The 23,808-nt window shown below is 41.1% G+C and overlaps 2 protein-coding genes across 7 annotated transcripts; both read right to left on the bottom strand.

Annotated features, from left to right (window-relative positions):
• Positions 1-1,808: 1,808 nt before the first annotated feature.
• Positions 1,809-10,297, bottom strand: LOC121604264 (B-cell receptor CD22-like). 4 transcript variants are annotated; one of them, XM_041933738.1, is made up of 12 exons: positions 10,131-10,297; positions 8,598-8,948; positions 8,092-8,310; positions 7,608-7,949; positions 7,070-7,276; positions 6,140-6,397; positions 5,447-5,707; positions 4,878-5,138; positions 3,866-3,947; positions 3,688-3,748; positions 2,313-2,518; positions 1,809-2,209 (listed from the first exon to the last, which is right to left on the bottom strand). In XM_041933738.1, exons 1-12 carry the CDS (start codon positions 10,204-10,206, stop codon positions 2,131-2,133), a joined length of 2,403 nt encoding a protein of 800 aa, XP_041789672.1. In that variant the 5' UTR covers positions 10,207-10,297; the 3' UTR covers positions 1,809-2,130. The 4 variants fall into 4 exon arrangements, with proteins under 4 accessions (XP_041789672.1, XP_041789673.1, XP_041789674.1 ...); XM_041933739.1 differs by having other exon boundaries at positions 7,608-7,886; XM_041933740.1 differs by having other exon boundaries at positions 10,160-10,288.
• Positions 10,298-11,828: 1,531 nt separating this feature from the next.
• LOC121604266 (B-cell receptor CD22-like) lies at positions 11,829-23,056 on the bottom strand. 3 transcript variants are annotated; one of them, XM_041933742.1, is made up of 12 exons: positions 22,892-23,056; positions 21,526-21,882; positions 21,166-21,390; positions 20,692-21,045; positions 20,256-20,474; positions 19,184-19,447; positions 16,904-17,158; positions 16,022-16,282; positions 14,548-14,629; positions 14,384-14,435; positions 13,441-13,637; positions 11,829-13,309 (listed from the first exon to the last, which is right to left on the bottom strand). In XM_041933742.1, the coding sequence occupies exons 1-12, from the start codon at positions 22,944-22,946 to the stop codon at positions 13,237-13,239; spliced, it is 2,394 nt and encodes a 797-aa protein (XP_041789676.1). In that variant the 5' UTR covers positions 22,947-23,056; the 3' UTR covers positions 11,829-13,236. The 3 variants fall into 3 exon arrangements, 1 of the variants encoding a protein (XP_041789676.1); XR_006006742.1 differs by lacking the exons at positions 11,829-13,309; positions 13,441-13,637; positions 14,384-14,435 and adding an exon at positions 14,960-15,282 and having other exon boundaries at positions 15,457-16,282; XR_006006741.1 differs by lacking the exons at positions 11,829-13,309; positions 13,441-13,637; positions 14,384-14,435 and having other exon boundaries at positions 14,548-15,282; positions 15,457-16,282.
• Between the last annotated feature and the right edge of the window lie 752 nt (positions 23,057-23,808).

The raw sequence follows: 23,808 nt of genomic DNA, 5'->3' as shown, positions 1-23,808 counted from the left end.
TGCTTGGGAAACTGCTAATGGCTGCAATGTGATATACAGATAACAAAAACACCCAACACTGTTAACCATACAACGCATGGAAATATCACATTGAGGGCAGCAAGTTGTGATGTGAGTGGGCAGGGTTCATTTCAACTGTACAGTTGAATTGCTAACACAGTTCCATCTGTTAATTCACCTTAATGAATTACTGCCTTAGAAAGGTTACAAGACTGTGAGATTTTTTGTATTTGGAAATATAAAACAGATGTGAGGACTAATAAAGGCATGGTGTGTCATCTACATGACATGACAAAAAGCTTGCCTTTCAAAGGTAAAACTAACAGATGTGCCATGGTTTTAAGAGACACTATCTGTAGTATGCTGTATCTGTAGTGATGTCTACTGGTGCGAGTTTCAAAGCTGTGCATTCATTTACAAAACTGGTGATCTGGGAATTTAGTAATGTATGTAATAATACTGAAAGTCCACTTTCGGTTGTCCAGAAAAAGAGTGGTAAATGCTCCGTAGTGAAAATGTACATATATTGTACCTGGCACAGAGAGAGGCAGACAATAAATCCATCTGTTGCTGCAGTTAAACCCATAGCAGCTCCTCGCATCTCTCTGTGAAGCATCAGAGATGTATATATCAGCAGGTAAATTATATACACAACAAATATACGGCATATAGGCACCTCAATAAATAATTCTTCTTAAAATCGAGAGGGACATGTTGTTGAAAGACACTTTCCTCTGTGGTCATCACAGTAGGCAGGAGACAGCCATCAAACTGTTAAGACAATTCTGACTTGCTTTCTTGTCACATTATCAATATGCATGATGAGCCAAGAGTGCGGACAGTGTGCTGAAACTAATGGTCTATCATGCCTCTTAGTCTCCCTGGAAAAGCTTATACTATGGTGTTGACTGATAGCTCACGATTCAGAATGAGCACTGTGGCTTCTGTATGGGACACAGGTCCAGTGAACAAGCTTTCAACTGTTACAACTTTACCAGAGGGGCTATTGGAGTTTTCTGTCTGTGATTAGGACATTTCTGGAGAAAATGCCCAAACTGCATTCTTCCCTGAGGACACACCAGGGCCAAGTACAGAAGCGGATGACCAGGAGGAAGAGGAAAGCCAGCTAGCAATCCAATCCACATCTGTGCCAGTACTGTATTTGAATAAATGTACCACTTAACTACAACCCATGTGCCAAAAATGTTCAACAGGTTCATTTTTACAGGTGATAGTATCATGATTGGGTATGAAAGGAGCATCCTTGAAAGGCTGAGTCGGTCACAAGCAAGGATGAAGAGAGGTTCACCACTTTGTGAACACATGAATGTATACAGGACATTACTACATGGGCTCAGGAACACTTTGTAAAACCGTTGTCAGTATACAGTTTGTTTGGACATGATTTTGCGTTCAGGGATCCGGGTTATTTGTAAATGCTCGTTGCTGTGCTTTCCACCACTTGTTGCTGGGTAGCTAGCATACAGTTGGTTTTTCAGCAAAGACGGTTAGCGCTAGCATTTGAAATATATATTTTTAGGGTGTTTCAGAAGCTGAAATATCTCGTTTACGTCATGGCCACTTACCACAGGCGAAAACAGATGCTGTTTTTCAATCTTCATTCGTTTTGAAACTTTGCAGTCATTTTAATTCGTCTCTTACCGCGAGGCTAACCTTATGCGTTTAAACTTTCAGGCTGAGTAGTTCAAAGAGCCTGGGAATTTGGAGAGACCCAGCATATTTACCAATAAGTAGAGTAAAATAAAACAGGCCTCTGACAAATGTGACTCAGATGCTGACTGTATTTTAATTGTTTTATCCTTACAGTATACATAAATTATGCACAGTAGCACCCAGTTAACCCAGATCACCAAAATAATGAACTCTTGCAACATTTTGCAGCTGGACAATCAAAACAAAAATTATCTGCATGGCCTGATACCAGAAAATTGTTTGTTTGTTTTAAGTTTGTGTCAACCAACCCTTTTAGAAACAATCACCAAACAAATAAGACTTCACATACTCCACATGTTTTTATTTTTGACAGCTGACTTGATGCTGCAATTGACCATGTCTGTCCTGGTGCATAAAGAAAGTCATATTCTGTCACATCAATGACATAATTTACATTCATGTTGCAGTCACATTGTTTTTGTTGACTGTGCTGTACAGTGCGAATACATACTCCTCGTCTTCTTCATTTGTTGTTCTGTGAAAGGAAAAAATAAACCATTCACACTGATTCTAACCCAACATGTATTATTTTTAAAACACATAGGGATAAAAGATTTCATGTGAGAGGAGCTGCTCACCCTGGGGCACTCCTGGCATTGTCAGTTTTAACAATAGTGTATTCTACACTTTCCTCTTCCTCATTTTGTCTGTGGGGCTGAGCTGGTCTGATGTTGGAGTAGAGAGCCTCTTCTCGGTTTAGACAGAGGTGGATGTTGGCGTACTGGAGATCCTCCTGCTCTTCTGCTGCAGCTGACATGTTGTCAGACACTGGACCAATGTTTAGCTGATGGGACAAACAGAACTCAAGGATAACTAAAATTTTACTACCCTGTTGCACAAAATATACTTGCTTGACTTACCGACCCACCTACAATACCTGGTGGACTTAAATTGCGATCAAGGACAGTTCTTCTTAACTTCTTCGCAATGTCTTTTCCAGGTACTGAGAATATCGGGTCACAATGCTTAATGCTGTTAGTTGTGAAACTACTGCTACTCTGCTGAGTCACAACAACCGTGATCCTGAAGCTTGAGAGTGGTGTACTGCCTACTGGTTGCCAGGTTTATAATATTAAAAGATAGCTTAATCCCCCTTTGTTTAGGCAACAAAAGCTGTGTTTAGATGCAGGAAACTCTAAATTTTAGATTTTGTCTAGCTGAGCCTAAACAGCTGAGGCACATCAATTCAATTCACCCAATTCTTTAATCAATCAGTCAGGGGTGTTACATGAAATTTTGTCAAATTCCAGATTAAGAGTTGATTTGAGAAGCATGGATCTCTTTCCTGTCAACCGATAAGGAAAATGGAAAATTCAATTAACCACCATTAGACCTGGGCAGCAGTAAAGCAGCAACGAACCAAAGTAAAGCCAACACAAAGTGCCAAAAACTGCACTTCCTCAAATGGTCACTTGAGGCTGGCTCCAAAAACAACTGTACAGGCATGATTTTTTACATAATTCACTCATTTAAATAACATTAATGCTTAAAGTTACGCATAATTGAGGGCATGGTTTGAGTGACAGTTAGCCGCTGGGTTTCATCTGCATTTGCCTCAACTCCACCCACGCTCCACCTCTTTGTCCATTTTTGGATTACTGGAGTTTGGTGGAGTCAGGCACTGCCAAGATGGCAACGGCCGAAGCCACTAACACTCAGCTAACATTGGCTGTTCAGAAACCTACGGGTGATGTCAGGCAGACTAGATGCATGTCTTATACAGTCTGTTGTAGCAGTGGAAGAGGCATCTCTCAAAATATTTGAATAGCTAGATATCATTAAGGGTCAGTGAGCAAATTTGTGTGTGTGTGTGTGTGTGTGTGTGTGTGTGTGTGTGTGATTTGGATAAACTAGCCATCTTTTGTGAAAAATTAGGCAATAGAGGGAAATAAGGCACTCTTCAGATGAGCATGTTTTCTTTTGCGCTAAATACTCGAACCCTTCCTTCCTCACCTGTGCTCTGTTGTCAGGTCTCTCTCCACCCTGACACTGTTGAGTGAAGGACTTATTTCTTCTGGATAGGAGAGTGAATAAGAAGCAATTCAATAAACTAACTAATGCATTTAGGGAACAGATGACAGCATTTTAGATGCATTAGTGAACATAATTATAGTCACACACAACTGCTCACCTAATCCACAGGAGGATAGCGAGGAGTATGATAACCAAAAGAACGGCAGTGGTTGTTGCAATAGCTGCTGATTTCCCTGCACCTGGATAATCAGGAGGAAATACTGACCGTTGATTTGGGAATTACAGGAAGTTTGAGTAATTACATCTTAATAGATTGTTCCAAAATCTCCCAAAAGTGTCCGACAGATCATTTTCATACTCATCAAACCACTCAATGAAAAAATGCCTGCATTTGTTATGTTTCTCAGCTAATTTAATGAAGTTTTTGTCTTCCACTAGCTGTCGTCGAGGAAGTATTCAGATCCTTTAAGTAAAAGTACTTATATTACACTGTGTAAGTGTAGGTTATATCTGATGTTTGTGGATTAATTAATGTTAATGTTAATTAATGTTGCTGCTGCATTAATGTGTCTGTTGCACTTTACTGCTGTAGATGTTTAAGGTTGGGGTGATTTAGCCTACTTTATATACAGCTGACTACTTTAATCTACAGCACCGCATCATATTCTAGAAGCTCATCGTATGTTTTCAGTGTCACCGCCCCGTGAAAACCACGTATCTCCTTCATGAGCTCAGAAAAAAAGGCGGTTTTCAGCTTTGTGACGATGCATTTTCTAGCTAATCGAAGAGACTTATTTATCTTATGAAAGACTGAAATCTGAGAAGTAACTAGTAACCAAAGCTGTCAGACTAATCTAGTGGAGGAAAAAGGGCAATATTTTCCTCTGAGATGTATCAATTTGTACAGTGCAAATACAGCACTTGCATAAATGTACTTGATCACATTCCACACTTGCTCACTTGTATAAGGTCAGAAACTGTGATGTGTATGTTTTATTGAAAAGAGTTACTGCATGTTTAGGCAGGTTGGAGACTGTTTAACTGTGGTTAAGGTCAGGTCAAGAGTTAAGTGTCAAGTGTCAGGGACTTCTGCTGCCACCTGCAACAGTGGTGCAATAAGGTCTGCAGTAAAAACATGGATGTACTGGAGGTGAAAGCACATAACTGACCTGCTACAACAATCAGATGTAAGGTGGAGTTGTGATGTCCTCTTCTGTTCTGGGCTTCACAGTAATAATTCCCACTGTGTTCACCTCTGAAGTCAGTGATGGTAAAGTTCTGTCCTGATGCTTTTGGTGAGTCTTCATTCTCCTTGTACCAGATATAATTAGCTGCTGGGTTAGCATCACTGCTGCAGGTCAGAGTCACTGAACTGCCCTCCACTATCTCACCAGAGGGACTCACTGACACAGAGGGAAGCTTTGGAGCATCTGGAGAAATATATACAAACTCATTTGTGTGATTTTAGGCAAAGGCTCTCTGAGCGTGGTACCATCTTGCAAAGGCAGACTGGTTACAAGGGTATATACTGAGGCAAACATATTCACAAGTTTCTACAAACATTTTTTTTCATGCACCATGGCTGATGTGCAGTATCCAAATCCATGAACCACTGCTGTGTGTGAAGGAGGTAACTGCAAACTTCACACAGCTGACCTTTAAGTCTGCAGCTGGTCGGACTGTTGAAGTTGTTTTCATCAATCATCAGATCAGTGTCGAAGTGATGCTTTCTACTTACACAGGACATCTATACAGAGAGATGAAGAGTTGATCTGTCTGTACTGATTTTCAGACTTGCAGAGGTAGATACCGCTGTCCGTAGAGCTGATGGAGGTGAAACGATAGATGCCCTCTGGTCCTTGAAGCAGTGTTTGGTTCTCCTTGTACCAGGTATAATTAGCTGCTGGGTTAGCATCACTGCTGCAGGTCAGAGTCACTGAACTGCCCTCCACTATCTCACCAGAGGGACTCACTGACACAATGGAGGTGTTTGGAGCATCTGAAAGAGATACATTAGCATTGATTTTTATGAACTCTGGTGTGTTCAGCATCCGAAACTTTCTTGTTCTTGTGGTGAATGTGAATCCCCTGAACAGCACCATAAATATCCATCCATCCATTATCTATACACCTACGGACAATTTACAATTATCAATTAACCTCAGCATGTTTTTGGACTGTGGGAGAACCCGGTGAAAACCCACGCTGCACAGGGAGAACATGCAAACTCCACACAGAAAGATCCCAGGCGGGATCGAACCGGGGATCTTCTAGCTGTGAGGCGATAAATGCCAAAAGTGACTAAAACTGCCTGCAGCCACTGACCCCGAATGTGAAGAAAGTAGGCATAATCTGCAAAACCTTTGTTTCCTTTGTTCACCAGATGCAGAAAATTTTACTTATTTGGTCTTAATTAAGCTGTTTTACTCACATTTCACGTTAACAAAAACATATTTGGATGTCGTCTTCCCCAGCTCATTTTCAGCTGTACAGTAATACTCTCCAGAGTGGGAGGACTGGATAGAGTTCAAGACAAGCTGTAGTTCTCTGTTTGGCAGTGGTTGGTTCTTCTTGTACCAGGTGTATTTAGCTGGTGGGAAAGCATCACTGCTACAGGTCAGAGTCACTGAGCTGCCCTTCATAATGTCACCATGGGGACTTATCAACACTGAGGGAACCACAGGGGCATCTGGAGGAAATAATATTAACATATGTTAATATGAGTGTTATTCAGTGAGTCTTTTACTCACTGCCTGTCATATTCAAACAGTAAAAAAAAATCACCTCACTGCCTTTGCTGACACATTGTTTTGTTTCTTTGAGCATTAGCGCTACCAGTGTCGATCAGTGGAATAAGCGTTGTGTGAGTCATGAAGCCCGCGTGCATCTCTGTGCACTGGTAAAAACACTGCTCTGAAACCCTCTGTTTCCTTGTAAGGTGCTGTGCCATACCTTTAGCACTTAATCAAAAGTTACACAGTGAGAAATTGTTCTGATGGAGTATGGTCACTTTTTACAGTTTTTTGTTTTTTGTTTTTTTTTTTACATTCGACTTTTTTTTTTGTTCTTTACTCATTTTTTGCCACTTGGTGGCAGCAGAAACACACTCTACACACAAGACTGACATTATCACCTAAAGCCACACCAGCACTCATTTGAATCTGGGTTTGTGTTCACCTAATGAATGCAAGTCTGTTGAATACAACTCCATCAAGTGCTGACAGACACATCTGGCTCTTCAGTACACATGTCACATACAACTAGTCATGTGATCCATTGCTTCCATAAAAATATAGTTTATACCAGCTTTAAAGTTTCCACCAGATGATATTTTGTTTGTGACATAGTGGAGTAAACTCACACACTGGAAGAGAGGTGTAACCCTTGTAAGAACAGGAATAAATGCCTGCAGGATCAACATATCCTCTGTAAGAACGAGATGTTTCTCTCTGAATTTCTGCTCTGTTCTTGTACCAAACGAAGGAAAAACGATCAGTAATACAGCTGCTCTGACAAATCAGCCTTCGGCCAGTAGAAGACCAGATCACAAGCACCTGTATATCAGGATCTGTGAACAAAGAACAGAAATGTCATGTAAAATCATCTGTCACAAGCACACAGAATGGCCTGTGCTATGGTGCTCTTTTCCATTTTTGTTATTTCAAAACTGTAAAAGATGGACATGAATAAGTAATCTCACTTCAAATAACAATTTTAATTTTATGCGATTTGGAAATCAGGTAGTTTAGCTACTCACAGTAAACAAATTTTAACCAGGGGTGTCCAAACTTTTGCATGCAACTGTATATTTCAGTCACATTCAATTCTGCTGCATTAGCTGACCTAATTGGAAAGTGGCACAAGAAATTTTTATTTTACCAGTTTTTGTAGATCAGTACCTGTGACAGTCAGAGTTGTTCCAGGTAAAGGACTCGTCCATTCAAAGCTCCCTGTTCTGAAGCAATACTGAGCTGAATCACTCTCTGTCAGGTTAGTGATTCTCAGAGTGGAGCGTCCTCTCTTTGTTTCAACCTGAACCCGACCTTTATACTGGGAGTCTCTTGTAAGGTCCTCAGGCCATGAGGAATATTGACTACTGGTACGTTTAGGATTGAACCAGAAATCTGAACTGATATATCCATAACTGTTGTAAGTGCAGGAAATGTCCACCGATGAGCCTTTGAATGCACAGATGCTTCTGTGAGTGTACATCACTTTGTTACAGGTTTGACCAATGACACCTGAAAATGACATTTTTTTGATCATCAGCAGACGGGGTTGCCCAAAAAGATAAATATACGACACATAAAGTCATCTTGCATTACATTAACTAAAAAGTTCCAAACAGCATCATGGTAGTGGCCGACTGTGGAGTGAACTCACATTTTGAAGGAGAGGGGTAATCCTCCTGCCCTCTGACAGCACAGGAGTAGCTGTCTGCAGACTTAAAGTCGCCTGAATAAGACTGCAATGTTGTGACAGTTTTTTGTCCATTTTTGTACCAGACGTAAGAAAGATAACCAGGTAGATGACAAACGCTGTGACACCTCAGACGTCCACCCCTGAATAACGAAGGCACTTCACTCACCTGCACCTCAAGACCTGGGTTTGTGAAGAAATGACAGCAATGTTATTTCAGACAAAATGTCAACATACACACTGATGTTATTAATTTCCAGATGATGAGCATGTGGATTAGTTAACCATGCTCAGGTTATAACTTAACATAGTTGTGATTTGTTGATCTGTACTGGAAGCCTGGGTTTGTAAAGAAACAAAGATGTAACTTTAGACTGACCTGTCAACATGAAAACTACACACTGACATCCACAGTGGTGTTTCCTGAATATTTGGTGCTAGCTTACATAGTTTCCAACAAGAAATGTTACCTGTGACAGACAAAGTGACTCCAGATGAGTCTGTGTATTTCCAGTCTGGTTGGTTTATTATGAACCCGCACTTATACTGAGCCGAGTCCATCTTCCTCAGGTCTGTGATTCTCAGAGTGCAGCTGTTGTTTTCACAGAGTTGCTGCACACGACCTGCATACATTGAGTCTGCTCTCAGATCCACAGGTTCTGAATCCCGGGAATGACGAAACCAGAATGCTTTCTCAACTGCAGTATCACGATCATTTACTCTGGAGTAGTATGTAAAGGTGCAGCGTATGTTCACTGATGATCCTTGTAAGGCACAGATCTCAGTAGGGGTGTAAGTCACTCGCCAGTGACCCTGTACCACTGTAACACAGAGCACATCAGAAACCACAATCAGACTTATAACAACATCACAGGACAGGCTTAAATGTGTCAAGGTGCTTGAGGAAAGGTAACCTGGACCTTTCAAAAACAGCAAAGTCTTAGTATTTACTGCACTCACTGTCACAAAACATTCTTCATGATACACCTTTAAAAGCCTGAGATCACTGGGACTAAAGACTTTTTTAACTGCAGACATTTCAGCATTTAATAGCAGGAGAAGCACAAGTGTAACTGATGATATTAAAAGAGACTGCATCCCATTTAGGGTCCTGCCATTGTGCATAATGGCACGCTGACATGGTTTACTGGGACACTTGTTGGAACTGAGCTGATCTATGACCCGTAACCAAACTTTCTGAACTTTTATGAAACTATTACGAAATGTTAATTGTTAAAGGGAGCCGTGTGTTTGCTTGCCTTGTTTCCTGTCTGTGGTCTCTGTCAGGAGTGTGAAGCTGCGCACAGGCAAATTAACAAGATGGATGTGAAACTCCTCACTGCCAGTATGTTAATATGAAAGTAATATGAAGTCTTATTAATCTTAAAGAACATAACTCGCGAGGTTTAGTACACATGTGAGGTGTTTGTATCAGCATATAGAGGTAAAGAAAAAGTGAGGAAAAAGCCACAGTGAGTGGTTGAAATGACTCACTATGATTGTTGTACTTATCTGGGGTATTTTTTAAGCCCTATTTTTTTCAGCTTTATATCCATAAACACATGGTGCTCTATTAGTGTAGCAGTCAGTCCAGAGCACCCTATTTCAATAGTCTACACACACCACTAAATTAAAGAAACACTCTACTCTCGTTCCTGTATTTGTTGCCATTGGTTTCTTTTTGCTGTAACGTTTGACCAGGTGTCACCGATAACTTGTCTGCCTTATTACTTTCTGTTTGCGTCACCTTGTTTCAACTGATGGAGACGTATACTCAGTTTAACAGACTGAGCAGAATGAAGACAGTCTGGAAAACAGCATTAACTGCCCAAATAGGATCCGACGTAAATACTTTGCATCTCGACAACATCAAATCTATTGGTGAGCTGGTGACTTATTTCCTTTAATTATTTAATTCAGTTTGCTTAAACCTTCCTTCCTAAGTCCTACAGCTCAACTAAGCATGCTGGATATCTTGAAATATAGATGTAGATATACAGTACCTGACAGAGAGATAAGGAAGACAACAAACCAGCTCGCTGCTGCAGGTGAACCCATAGCTGCTCCTCTCATCTGCATCTGTGCAAGAAATACTGTGCAGTATATCAGTTATTCAAATAAGCTGTTTCAGAGTGTGGGGGGGTCGGGACGGTGTGTCTTCTTTGCCTTTTTTCTGTTGTTTCTGTTTAGCTGATAGAAGTCGACCTGGCTTCCTTCCTCTTTCTGCCATGAACAGCTGAATCTCTGTACATCCCCAACATGAAATGGAGAAATTATTCTGTTGCTTCTTAAACTCTGCCTGAACTTTCTGATATAACGTGGGCTATGAGAAAAGAGACCACTCATTTTTATGGCCTGTTGGTACCCAAACCGCTCACATGACAGCTACCCACCATAACAGAACTTCTGAGAGGACAATTTGTTGTCAAAATAATCAAATAAAGATGATTTCACATACCTCATGTCAAAGTTGAGGTTCAGAGCAGATACCACTGGTGGAAAATAACAAAGTACATTTACTGTAAGTAAAAACAGTTTTGCAATACTTGTAAACTTAGCAGTACATTATTCTGAAATGGGTCATTCTGCCTAATACTTTCACTTTTACTGTACTTTTACTTGAGTAAACTTTTGAATGCATGACTTTTACATGTAGTATTTGAGTATTTCTACACTGTAAGATAAGATAAGATGAGACTTTATTACTCCCCAGCCAGGGAAATTTGGGTATTACAAGCAGCAGGTAATAGCAGTTGGAAAAAAAATAGCAAGAGAAATACAAAATGCGAATAAAAGATGACCATAAATATGTACATTTTATACAAAGGACTATATAAGAGAAAAAATCTGCTAAAAAAATATGTATATATAAAATATAGATTGCTGCAAAGAACTACACAAATTGCACAAGGTGGATAAAGTGAATGCAGCATTAATGATATTGCACAGAAATAAATATGTATATGTCACAGTAGAATACTATTATGTACTGATATGTAGAGTACTCAATGAGAGTGGAAAAAAGCAATATTGCAAGCTAATAGGTGTAGTATTGCTACTTTTATGTTTGTTACTACTGAAGTAGCACGCTATTTAGCCAGGCATGCTAATATTTGCAGCTCACATTAGAGCAGATTAGCACTGTGTTTAAGTCTGATTGTGGTTTCTGATGTGCTCTGTGTTACAGTGGTACAGGGTCACTGGCGAGTGACTTACACCCCTACTGACATCTGTGCCTTACAGGATCAACAGTGAACATACGCTGCACCTATACATACAACTCGAGAGTAAATGATCCGGATACTACAGTTGACAAAGCTTTTTGCTTTGTAAAAGGGGAAAGGTCTCCCTCCTGCAAACTCTTGAGCAGGGGCGAGGAGTCATTTTTCCTGTCAAGTGAATAGCTAAGAAGCTGAAACCTCATCCAGAAGGAGGATTTGTTAAGCTGTGCTGCTGCAAGCACCAGACAAACTAAACTGTTCCAAAGTGTCAGTTTAAAAATTTAGTTGAAAGTGCAGTGGAATTGAAAGACGCACAGTAGCAGCACACTGATGATGTCAGACGGCTGTGATTGGTTGATTGCAATTGTTAACCCGATTCTTTAGTTGAAAGCCCACGAACAAGCCGAAGACATCTTCAGTTCACAGATGTAGAATTTATTTAGGTCACGGGTAAAGTAAGGCAGCGCTGGGCTCAGAGTGACAGCGCTCTGTTGATCTCTGTCAGAAGGAGCACCGATTTCCGGGTGTGGTTCACAGTTATCTTCTTGGGCGGGGACTGTTATCTCTGACATGAACAGGTCGGCCACTGTTCATGTGAATTTACTGAAAAGTGATATAAAAGATAAGTGAATGTTGTCATTGAGGCGTGTATCTATTGCAACACACCTAACATGACAGATTAGAGAGGCCTACTTATCAAACTAAACTGTGACATTGTTGATTAAATGAGAACATCCAGTAAATATCGTGAGTTCAGTGAAAAAGTGCAAATCTAAAGTGAACAAAGGTCAATTATAACCCAATGTCGGTCCAGGAATGTGGGATGTTGATCCAGGAACAAATCCTAAGAGGCACAAGGTGCTCAAGGGGCACAGAGCAGTAACTCGTCCACTAAACCCTTGTATCAGCAGATGAGGCAGGGACCAATCATATTGCAGTACAGCAGGAGCTGTGTGTCCTTCTCTGATAATATCTTTGCTATCATTTTACATAATCACGTTCATAAAATGGTTGATAATTTATTCATTTTTTGACACCACATCATTCAAACCTTTGTTTTTTTTAGGGGAGCTTAGGTCTCTTTCAGGGTGGCTATGCCCCCCCTGGTTCACCCACAATTCAGCGGTGAACACCTTGCATGAATCTGCTGACAGCTGGAATAGCCTGGGGAAAGAATGTTTAGCTGAATATCTTTATTTAATAAAATATTCAGTTACGGAAACCACATAAATCAGTGCAGAATACAGACTGAGTCACAGACTTTTAAAAAAACACAGTAAATAAAAAAAATCTTATTAAGTTATGAGATGAGTACTTGAATAAAAGACTTGCTTACTAATTAGAAAAAAAACAACATTTGACAATAAAAACAGATAATTGTGAAAGAAAGTTATGTTAAAGTTATTGCTGTATACTTAACAAGATGCTGGAAATGGTTTGCTGGCCCAAGCAGTGAAATATCACTCCTTAGTAATATTTGTATCCAAATTCTCTATTGGGATTTATGAAAGACACATTTTACACCTGTTAGTTAACTCATACTAGTACTCTAGAGATACAATACAATATATTGACTCTGACCTAATATTCAGAATTATTTTTTAGTGAGAGCAAGAGATAAGCGCCAAGTCAAAGTAAAATTACCAGCGGTTCAACAAACTGTATCTTGCACACACGGCTACACTGTTGACCAGACAAACATCTGAAACTGTTGGACTTGTTTACTGAATAGCTGAGAGAAGCTAGGTTTGCTGCTTATGTGTTTGATTTTTACAGGTGTCTCTGTGTTGCATTACTCATCAGGTCAGTCCTGATAGGTATATTTCAAAGCCACTGGGGACAGCTGCTTAAACCCTGTACAGTAGTAGACCACAGATTCAGCTTGTCTTCATATTCTTGGTTTCTTGGTGACTGTGCTGTACAGCGCAGCTGAATCCTCCGCAGCATCCTGAAGTCTTAATCTGTGAAGGAAAAAACGTACCATAATGTCCTTTAAAGAAAAAAACTCATGATATTAAATATAAAACTGTGGGAGTAAAAGCGTTGACTGTTTGAATCTTTGTGGAGCAAAGAGAAATCCTCAAGGACTCACCCTGGGGAAGCACGCTTAAAGTTGACAAGCGTGTACTCCACAGCGCCCTCCTGCTCCTCCTCCTCCTCCTCTTCATTCTTGTGTCTGTTTGGCTGAGCTTCCCCGATGTTGGAGTAGAGAGGATCTTCTTGGTTTTTAGAGAACCTTATGCTAGCATAGTAAAGTTCGTCTGGGGCTGGAGCTGAAGGGCCGTTGAGCTGAAGGGTAAACATTGCATAGACAAGAACACTTCATTACTTTTTGTTTGGCCTGTACCACAGAATGAAGGGTGAGAGGGTTGTTATACATTTATCAAATGGATAACAAAACAAGAGGGTGATTAGAACAGAACAGTGGCATGCACAGACTTTTTGAAAGTCAGGGGCAAAAAGGAAAAAAAGGGCACATATAGCGTGTCCTCGCCACTGAAGAGGGCACGCGCGTTTTGGTATCCAAGAGGGCACTTTAGTGCGCGTTTTGGCTCCCAGGGGGCACTTGAGCATGCGTTTTGGCTCCCAAGAGGGCACTTTAGCACGCGTTTTGGCTCCCAAGAGGGCACTTTTTGGCGTCCCAGGGGGCACTTTAGCACGCGTTTTGGCTCCCAAGAGGGCACTTTTTGGCGTCCAAGAGGGCACTTTAGCATGCGTTTTGGCTCCCAAGAGGGCACTTTAGCACGTGTTTTGGCGTCCAAGAGGGCACTTTAGCACGTGTTTTGGCGTCCAAGAGGGCACTTTAGCGCACGTTTTGGCTCCCAAGAGGGCACTTTAGTGCACGTTTTGGCTCCCAGGGGGCACTTTAGCACACGTTTTGGCTCCCAAGAGGGCACTCTAGCATGCGTTTTTCAAAAAAACTGGCCCCCCTGTGCACGCCACTGGAACAGAAGGTTTGGCTTGTGTGAAGAAAGTCTCCAAAGAGGGACTGGAAACAATGTGAGAGCCGAACTACCTGAACTCTTCTTCCTCACCTGTGCCGTGTTGTCTGGTCGTTCTGTACTTTGTTTCGAAGCCGTCTTTCTTCTGGATCGGGAACGAACGAACAAACAAATGAATCATCAAATGAGGTGACTAAACAACTGACTGTTTTGAAGATTCATCACTAAATACAAACAGAGTAAGATGAACATCTCACCTAATAAATAAGAGGGCAGAGAGGAACATGATGGCAAGAAAAACAGCAGTGATTGTTCCAGCAGCTGCAGATTTCACTAAACCTGGGAAACCGTGATTAAATGGAAACAGTGATTATTAACTATTGAATCACAGGTTGTTTGGGTCCATTAGCAACTGATGAACATAAATATCACAAAACAAAACCACAGATCTTCAGACAGAAGCTAACTAGACAAAGACTCGTGTGAACTGCAGTTTTTCTTATGTTTTTTTGCCAACAGTCCAATAAAGTGAAAATGATCTTACCGGCAGCACAAAAATAAGGTGTTTAAGTGTTAACACCCCCTGTGTCAGTGTATTGGTGACCAACATGTTTGGACAGCAGCTGACCTTGTGTGTGTGTGTGTGTGATTGTGTGCAAATTTGCATACCAGGCTCAACATTTCTGATTGACTGTTGAGTCGAGCTATCAAATCTTTGGCCATTTGAGCTGTCAAGTGATCCCAACCTACTGGTGAGGTAGATCACCAGACCTTTGGAAAACCAAATGTGCAGTGAGGGTTTCTGGGTGCACCCTGGTGAAGGTTTCAACTCCCATTTCCAGAAAAAATCTTTCCTCCATCCAGGGAGAGGCCGGACAAACAGAATCTGAATGGGCCATGTTCAAGCCGCCGTTGGGGAGGTGGCTGACAGGAGCTGTGGTGAGAAGGTCACTTTATCTGCTGAAGCAACTTAAGGTCCTGATGGTAGACACCTGCAGTGAAGGAGGCCAGTGAGCAGAAAATCAGTTGTCTTTTTAGGTTTGGTTAGCTCAGGGGACCGAATCTGCAGACAGGTACCAGGGGACCAGCGGGACAAGGCAAGTTAGGAAAGGGAGGCAGGCCTTTTCCCAGGCTGCTGTCAGAAGCGAAAAAAAAAAAGTGCTGACCTTGGACTGGGGAATCAGTTGGGCAGGAGATGGAAAACGCTGCAGAGAAAGCAGACTTGTGGAAATCCTTGCCCATGACTCTTGCAGAGGTCACTGAGGTGGTCTAAAAGTTCCACAGCAGCAAAGAGTAAGACGACGGTACACTAAATATTGTTGGGCTGCGTTGGTTGACATGCCACTGCGTCGCGTGGAGGTTGGGGTCAGTGCCTCTGGGCTTGCAGAGAGGGGAAGCGCTTCCCATTTTAAACAAGAGAATGTGTGTGTGCTCAAACTTAAAACCTTTGTTAATTAGGTTATAATTAGCAAGTAATACAGGCGAATGAACAGACCCTGTTTACGCCACAGTCACACAGACCACTGCAGCCAACACTGCAGACTTCAGCAACAATGACAGAGGAAAGCCAGGCCAACCACTCAAACACACTTTTCATTGTCGTACCACTGTTTTATTGTCATTGAAATTAACATTATTGTAGGCTTGTACTTCTTCTGGCTTGTTTAACTGGATAGTTAAGATGATGTTGATGTGAATGTTTATGTTTCTGGGTTAATGAGCATGACTTACCCGCTGAAACAGTCAGATGTAAGATGGAGTTGCGACGCCCCCTTCCGTTTTGGGCTTCACAGATATAATTCCCGCTGTGTTCAGCTCTGAAGTCAGTGATGGTGAAGATCTCTCCTGATGCTTTTGGTGAGTCTTCATTCTCCTTGTACCAGGTATAATTAGCTGCTGGGTTAGCATCACTGCTGCAGGTCAGATTCACTGAACTGCCCTCCATGATTTCACCAGAGGGACTCACTGACACAGAGGGAAGCTTCGGAGCATCTGGAGAAGATATGGACATGCATTACTGAAAGATTATAATATGATATTACAGATGAGTGACTACTTGGAATGAGCAACACAAAATTTTAAATACAGTGTTTTCACAAATAAAAATATTCTTCTGATTTTAAACCAGAGGTTTGTCTACAGAATACTACGTGACCCAGTGACAGAGTAACATACGGAGTGATGAGATCACCAATGAGGCTAATCCTTTCACTGCCACTCAGCAAGGAAACACTGTGTGGAAAATCCCAGAAAGGGAATTTGGCACTAAAATGACTGTAACTTTAGAAGTTATAGCTTATTTGTGTGACTCAGACTGCTGAAGCCTCACATTAGCGTCAGCTGAACTTTGGAACTGGACACTGGAATTTGACATCCATTTCTTACTGTGGAGTCACTGAAGGAATCACTTCACAGCCGGCATGGACAGGAGGAATGATTACAAAAAACATTTTAATGGTCAAATGGCATGTGATTATAGTAGTAAGATAGACTGAAACTATCCTTTAAACTACCTGTGATGCTACATTAGAACTTCACATTGTTTCTCAACAGCTGTTTACATCCGCTGTTTGTACTGAGTGCTGAAGTCATTTGCTGACATTGTGTACTTACACTGGACATCTATGTGTACAGGGTTGGAGGTGATCTGGCCATGCTCATTCTCAGACTTGCAGTGGTAGATCCCGCTGTCCTCCAAGGTGATAGAGATGAAATGATACGTGTCTCCAGGAGTCAGTGTTTGGTTCATCTTGTACCAGGTGTATTTAGCTGCTGGGTTAGCATCACTGCTGCAGCTCAGAGTCACTGAACTGCCCTCCTCTATCTCACCAGAGGGACTCACAGACACAGAGGGAAGCTTTGGAGCATCTGTTGGACCAAAGAGAGACAAATTAAATCTTTGTTTATCTTTTTAGGCATGGAAAGCCTCAGGCTAGGAGGAGCAATGCAATTATTTAGATAAATTATTCTGATGAACAAGTGGTTACTATGGTATCCACCTGTTTGAGAAATCCTGCTTCATGACACAGGCCATTGTTATAGTAACAACTAACAGACCTGTGCATGAAACATGGCCACAGATGTCCTCTTCATGGGCCTTTTCTGTTAATACACTTTGTGACCTCCCACATGCAAAAAATTTAAAGTGACTCAAAATCAAACTGATATTAAAATAGTGTGTAAATATGGTATAAATACCGTGACCCCCTGAAACTGCATAAGCATAAACTATCTCTCGTTTGATCCATCTGTCTATTTGATTTCCCCTGACTGCTTTGACTTAGGATTCATCCTGACACTGACCGCCGTGCAGTCCTGTACACTGATTTCATTGTAAAGCTTGAAATATGTCAACTGAAACCTCCAGCCTTGTTTGTGTTTAGATCCTAAGTTTTGTTAAAATACTTGCAGCTGTTATTGAGCAGTTTCATGGTTTTTTTATGCAGCATGTGTGGTTGTAGTAGAACTTCTGTTTTCTGGATTCACTAAGTCAAAGCCCGTCCGTCTGTCGACTCTGTCATGAATGAATCGTGAAACTGGTGACTCTATTTTAAAGTGTTACAATGAAACATGAAAAGTTACAGACTAACAATATCCAGTCTGTCTCAGTTAAAAACTTATCGGTGAACTCCACCTGAGAGCTATTGGCCATGACATCATCAATAATGGAGAAATGAAGTAATGAAGCATCTCGACAACAGAAACATTGCAACCACCAAAACATTAAATGCAGCAACAACATATTTTATACTTCTACTCCTGAATCACAAAAATTTCATCTAACTGGAAAGAATTTCAGAAATTTGTTTACAACATATATCTGAAAATTCCTTTTCTTACAGTTCTAGTTTAGTAGTTTTTTGTATTGTTTTATAGGTTAATACACTTTGTGACCTCCCACATGCAGTACAAAAAATTTAAAGTGATCAAAATCTTATCACTTGTTGGACAAAAACATTATTTCACAGTTTATTAAGCTTTGTGATGCTTGGACCTCAAATTTTGGCAATTGCAAGGGCACTGCAACTTTCATGGCCTTGCTCAGAGAGGCACTGCATTGAAGTTCATGCCGGTACAGTAGCAGTGACATTAAATCCTTGAGCACGCCGTCAAGCTTGGCCAAGAAGGTTCTTACAGCTGATTGGTGTCCTGTGGTTTTCACCTCACACAAGAGGCAAGATGCTAAACACACATATTTCAAGCCATTGCCAGTGTCCTGGCAAGCTTGAGTTTCAGCTTGTGCTCAGAAAAAAGGACCTAAAGACATTTGGTCTGACTGGTAGTAAAAATAATAAGGAGGAGGAATTAATATTCAAATGTTTTGTGGTTCCACCTGACATCCACAAACAGAGATGAAGACTCAATACATATTTATTCTCAGATTTGCAGTAGTAGTTCACTCTGTCAGAGCTGATGCAGCTGAAACAATAGATGTCTGTTGGCCCCTCAAGTTCTTTTTATTCTTCTTGGACCAACTTGTATTTTTAGCTGCTGGGTTAGCATCACTGCTGCAGGTCAGAGTCACTGAACTGCCCTCCATGATTGAAGGAGTCACTGACACAGAGGAGGTTTTGAGCATCTGAAGGAGATGCGTTAACAGAGATTATTTTCGTTAAAGTATGTGTGTACTACAGTAGCACACATGGTATTTAAATTACAGCTGTGTGTACCAGCATTTTAGACTGTGAAGGTGGTCTGACAAATGGACATGTGACAGTTTGAATGTGTGTCCCATTCTACATAAAACTGGTCGATTCTCCTGGAGCTGCTTAGTGAATCACAGCAGACTGAATGTGAAGCAAGAAGAGCTGAAGAAATTAGACATGATCAGTAAAATCCTCTCCTGCAAAGACTGCACAGATTTGTTATTTTTCAATAAGCTGTTTGACTCACACGTCACTTTAATAAAGATGTTTTTAGATGTTCTCCTCCCCAGCTCGTTCTCAGCTGCACAGGAATACTCTCCAGAGTCAGAGGACTGGATGGACCTGAAGACAAGCTGTGCTTCTTCTCTGACGGCTTTGAGGTTCACATTCTCCTTGTACCAGGTGTAACTAGCTGCTGGGTTAGCATCACTGCTGCAGGTCAGAGTCACTGAACTGCCCTCCATGATTTTACCAGCGTGACTCACTGACACAGAGGGAGGCTTCGGAGCATCTGGAGAAGATATGAACATGCATACTTCAAGATTACAATATGTTATTACAGACAAGTGGCTATTTTAATGCATTTTTTTTCTTGTTGCTGGAGCTGTGCCTGGTTAGACTCCTGCTGCTGAAAAGCAACAGCCAATAACAAGCGCTCATCATTTCTAACAGAAACCTTCAGCCTTGTTCGTGTTTAGATCCTAAGTTTTGTTAGAATACTTGCAGCTGTTATTGAGCAGTTTCATGGTTTTTTATGCAGTGTGTGTGGTTGTAGCAGAACTTCTGTTTTTTGGATTCATTAAGTCAAAGCCCGTCCGTCTGTCGACTCTGTCATGAATGAATCGTGAAACTGGTGACTCTATTTTAAAGTGTTACAATGAAACATGAAAAGTTACAGACAAACAATATCCAGTCTGTCTCAGTTAAAAACTTATCAGTGAACTCCACCTGAGAGCTATTGGCCATGACATCATCAATAATGGAGAAATGAAGTAATGAAGCATCTCGACAACAGAAACATTGCAACCACCAAAACATTAAATGCAGCAACAACATATTTTATACTTCTAATACTCCTGAATCACAAAAATTTCATCTAACTGGAAAGAATTTCAGAAATTTGTATCGCAACATGTGTCTGAAAATTGCTTTTCTTACAGTTCTAGTTTAGTAGTTTTTTGTATTGTTTTTATAAATAATTCTGCTGCGTCTATGTTCAGATTAGAAGACTGCAGTGAGCTTACGTCTGAAACTGTATTTGTGGTGTAATGTCAGGATTTATGTGTGTTCTTTGTCCTGACATAGTGGAGTAAACTCACACACTGAGGGAGAGACGTAAGTTTGTCCTTTCAAAGCACAAAAGATGATGTCTCCAGGATAAAAGAAGCCTTTATAAGAGGACATCTGCACCCCTGTGATTTCCTCTCCATTCTTGAACCAGGAAGAACGACCAGCTGGACCGCAGCTGCTGTGACACTTCAGCTCTGCCTCGGTGTAAGACTGGTGGACTTTTATTCTGGTCACCTGCACCTTCAGAGCTGGACGTGAGAACAAGAAACAATATTATCATCACTGGTTTGAACAGAAATCCATGATAGATGTACACACACGTCTACAACAACAATTTCTTGAAGTAGTAGAGAGCAGAAGTAACTAGACAACAGTGACCTCATGATGATTGATTGTTGTCAACAGGCTCAGTGTGTTCAATATACTGTGTTGGTGTGTATAACCTCGGTTTGTGTAGATCAGTACCTGTGACAATCAGAGTTGTTCCAGGTAAACTACTCGTCCATTCAAAGCTTCCTGTTCTGAATTTGAAGCGATACTGAGCTGAATCACTCTCTGTCAGGTCAGTGATTCTCAGAGTGGAGCGTCCACTCTCTGTGATCACCTGAACACGACCTTCATACTGGGAGTCTCCTGTGAGGTCCTTAGGCTGTGATGGATTCAGCCACTGACGGCTACGTTCAGGACTGAACCAGAACTTTGAATCGACATAGTATCCATAACTGCTGTACGTGCAGGAAATGTCCACTGATGAGCCTTTGAAGGCACAGATGCTTCTGTGAGTGTACGTCACTCTGTTGCAGGATTGACCAACGACACCTGAAAGATAAAACAATTTTTGACCCTTTTTAAACCAGACTTGGTCAAAAGCTCGTACACGTAGTGATGCGGCTCCACCACATGGTGTCATGTTAGTGGAAGACTGTGGAGTGAACTCACACACTGAAGGAGAGGGGGAATCCTCATGTCCTGCGACAGCACAGGAGTAACTGTCTGCATCATTAAAGTAGTCTGGATAATAATAATAAGAAGATGTTGCTGCTGGAATTTTCTGTCCATTTTTGTACCAGATGTAGGAAGGATGATCAGGTCGATGACAAATAATGTGACACTCAATCCAGCCACGATTTGGAGATTCTCTCACCTTCACCTGGAGACCTGGATCTGTGAAGAAGACACAAGAACGTTATTTTAGACAAAACTGTCAACATGCACACATGCAAATTCAGACACATTTACATGATTGTTTTCTAGATGTTAAACATTTGGAATTAATTAACATACAAATGAAGATCTTACCTGTGACCCACAAAGTGACTCCAGGTGAACCAGTATATCTTCCATCGTCGAGGTTTGTGATGAACCTGAACTTGTACTCAGCTGAGTCGCTCTCTCTCACGTCTGTGATTGTCAGAGTGCAGTCCTTCTTATCATCACTGTACTCCACACGACCTAAATACTGTGGGTCTGTTCTCAGATCCACATGTACATATCCATTAAATTTAGTAAACCAGAATTGATTTGTAACTGTGGTATATAGTGTTTTTTGTTTGGATGGGTATTTGTATGTGCAGGGTATTTCCACTGTTGATCCTTTTGAGGCACAGATCTCAGTAGAGGTGTAAGTCACTCCCCAGTCATTCGCACCCTGTACCACTGCAACACAGAGCACATCAGACACCACAGTCACACTCATAACAACATCAGCAGACAGACTGTCATTTGCAGTGGAGGTGCTTCAGTGTGTGAAGCTACATTTCCAGAAACTACTTTGGCTGTCGTGCCATCCCACTTCAAGTCAGTGTGACGCAAAGACAATCTTATATTACGAAGTTGTTTTTGGGAAGGGGAGCAGGAGGCAGGACATCATACAGAGGCTGCAGTGAAGGAACAGCAATGTATCAAACTGTGTACTTTAACACAGTGTTTACTGAACAGGATAAAAATAAGGATGAAAATTAAATATTCAAAGGGTGAGAAAAACTTTAACTTCTCCTTAACTTCCTGCGGTCAGGCTGCTGCACAGTGAGAACGGAAACTGTAGAGAAATGCAGAGCACTGAGACGTGGGCAAGTCTTGTGATATATAGAGAATTATTCTAAAGAGAGAAAGAGTCACAACTACTGGGGGAAATATTTGGGTGTTTAGCAGCTAGTTGCTAACTTTTTCTGTCTGTTGTTTGCTGCTGGACAGGTAGTGTCCCAAAGCAAGTCATTTCTTGTGACATAAAAGACATGATACTGACTCATGTTTTGTACTTTGTACTTCCTGTATTTTATCACAGAGCTAGCTAATCTCTACATTTATGCTAACAAACGCAGGCTAAAGGTGAGTTCGGATGACTGCAGCATGATGCAAAAAGTTCCACAGAGTGATGGATTTTTTTTCTTTGTTTGTGCATTGATTATAATTATATACACCTTTACTATCTTTAAGGGTGAACAATACCCCAGTTTTTAAAGTTTATAATGTTAAGGTAAGTGTATGGCGATGCTGCTGGTGTTAAACACACACACATCTCTGTGTTGTCCTGTAAAAACTTCAATTTAAGGAGGGTCTGGTGCTGCAGGGATTGTATAACATCACACATCAAATCACTGTATTTACTAAAAAAACTGCCTGAAATGTGTGCACTAAATTGAACATAAATAGAGATGTACAGTACCGTGTACAGAGAGAAGGAGGACAACAAATCCACTCGCTGCTGCTGTTGAACTCATAGCTTCTCCTCTCGTCTCTGTTTGATCAGCAGGTCGATCACATACATGAGAAACAGTGTATGTCAGTTAATCACTGTGAACATTTCTACATCTGGTTTGTCTCTTTGTGGGTTGTGTTAACAGGCATCCAAGTGTTAAAAAACAGCTTGGCTTCCTTCCTCTGTACATTATTAATATGCATGAACAGACAAATGCATGCAAGTCCCCGAGGTTGAAAATGAAGAAATGATCCTTGGTGCAAATGAGGAATGAACTTCTTAAAACATAGTTACTGGAGATTACAGAGCCAGAGTCATCACATCTGTCGTAAGTCTAACACTTTTCTTGAGATGATAACTTGGCCGTAAATAAAGATAAAGTGTACATAAAGCATATTGTGGACAGAGTTGTTTTAATATATCTAACCCTTGCTGAGAGAGCACAGTTGTGCATTACTCACAGCTACTGTTGGCTGACAGCTGAGGACTGTGTGAACATTACCTCTGTCGGCTAGGACTGACTGGGTTTAACATTTTGAACGGAGGACGCAGAGTAATCCTCGCAATAAGTGCAGAGGAAAAGTTTAGATTGGTGCTGAGAGCAGATGTAAAGGTGTGGTTGGCTTCTAGCACATCACAGCTTCCTGTTGACCTTCTGGAGGAGTTGTGGGTAGGAGGTGCACTTGATGATACTGATTACAAACCTGCTTCCATCATTTCTGCAGACAGTTGGTGAAGAAACAAAACAGACGTGGTCCATGAGAACACGAAGTCGGTAAAATCAATGTTTAGACACCGAGATAAAACTATTGAGAAGATAATGAGATAAAAAGGTTAGCATGCTAGTGTTAGCAGCAGTAAACACAAAGTACAGCTGAGGATGA

This window comes from Chelmon rostratus, chromosome 3 (genome assembly GCF_017976325.1).
Source record: "Chelmon rostratus isolate fCheRos1 chromosome 3, fCheRos1.pri, whole genome shotgun sequence".
Lineage (NCBI taxonomy): Eukaryota > Metazoa > Chordata > Actinopteri > Chaetodontiformes > Chaetodontidae > Chelmon > Chelmon rostratus.
This window is presented reverse-complemented; position numbering and strand designations above follow the sequence as displayed.

Bases quoted from the DNA above. Each gene is read 5' to 3' on its own strand.
- LOC121604264 (XM_041933738.1), bottom strand. From the start codon at position 10,206: ATGCAGATGAGAGGAGCAGCTATGGGTTCACCTGCAGCAGCGAGCTGG. The intron at 6,398-7,069 runs GTGAGTTTACTC...TATTTCCTCCAG, and splicing joins TTACACCTCTCTTCCAGTGT to ATGCCCCTGTGGTTCCCTCA. The intron at 3,749-3,865 runs GTGAGCAGTTGT...TCTCCTATCCAG, and splicing joins GCTATCCTCCTGTGGATTAG to AAGAAATAAGTCCTTCACTC.
- LOC121604266 (XM_041933742.1), bottom strand. From the start codon at position 22,946: ATGAGTTCAACAGCAGCAGCGAGTGGATTTGTTGTCCTCCTTCTCTCT. The intron at 21,046-21,165 runs GTGAGTTCACTC...TTTATCTTTCAG, and splicing joins TTCCCCCTCTCCTTCAGTGT to GTGTCGTTGGTCAATCCTGC. The intron at 13,638-14,383 runs GTGAGGAAGAAG...TTTACCCTTCAG, and splicing joins GACCAGACAACACGGCACAG to CTCAACGGCCCTTCAGCTCC.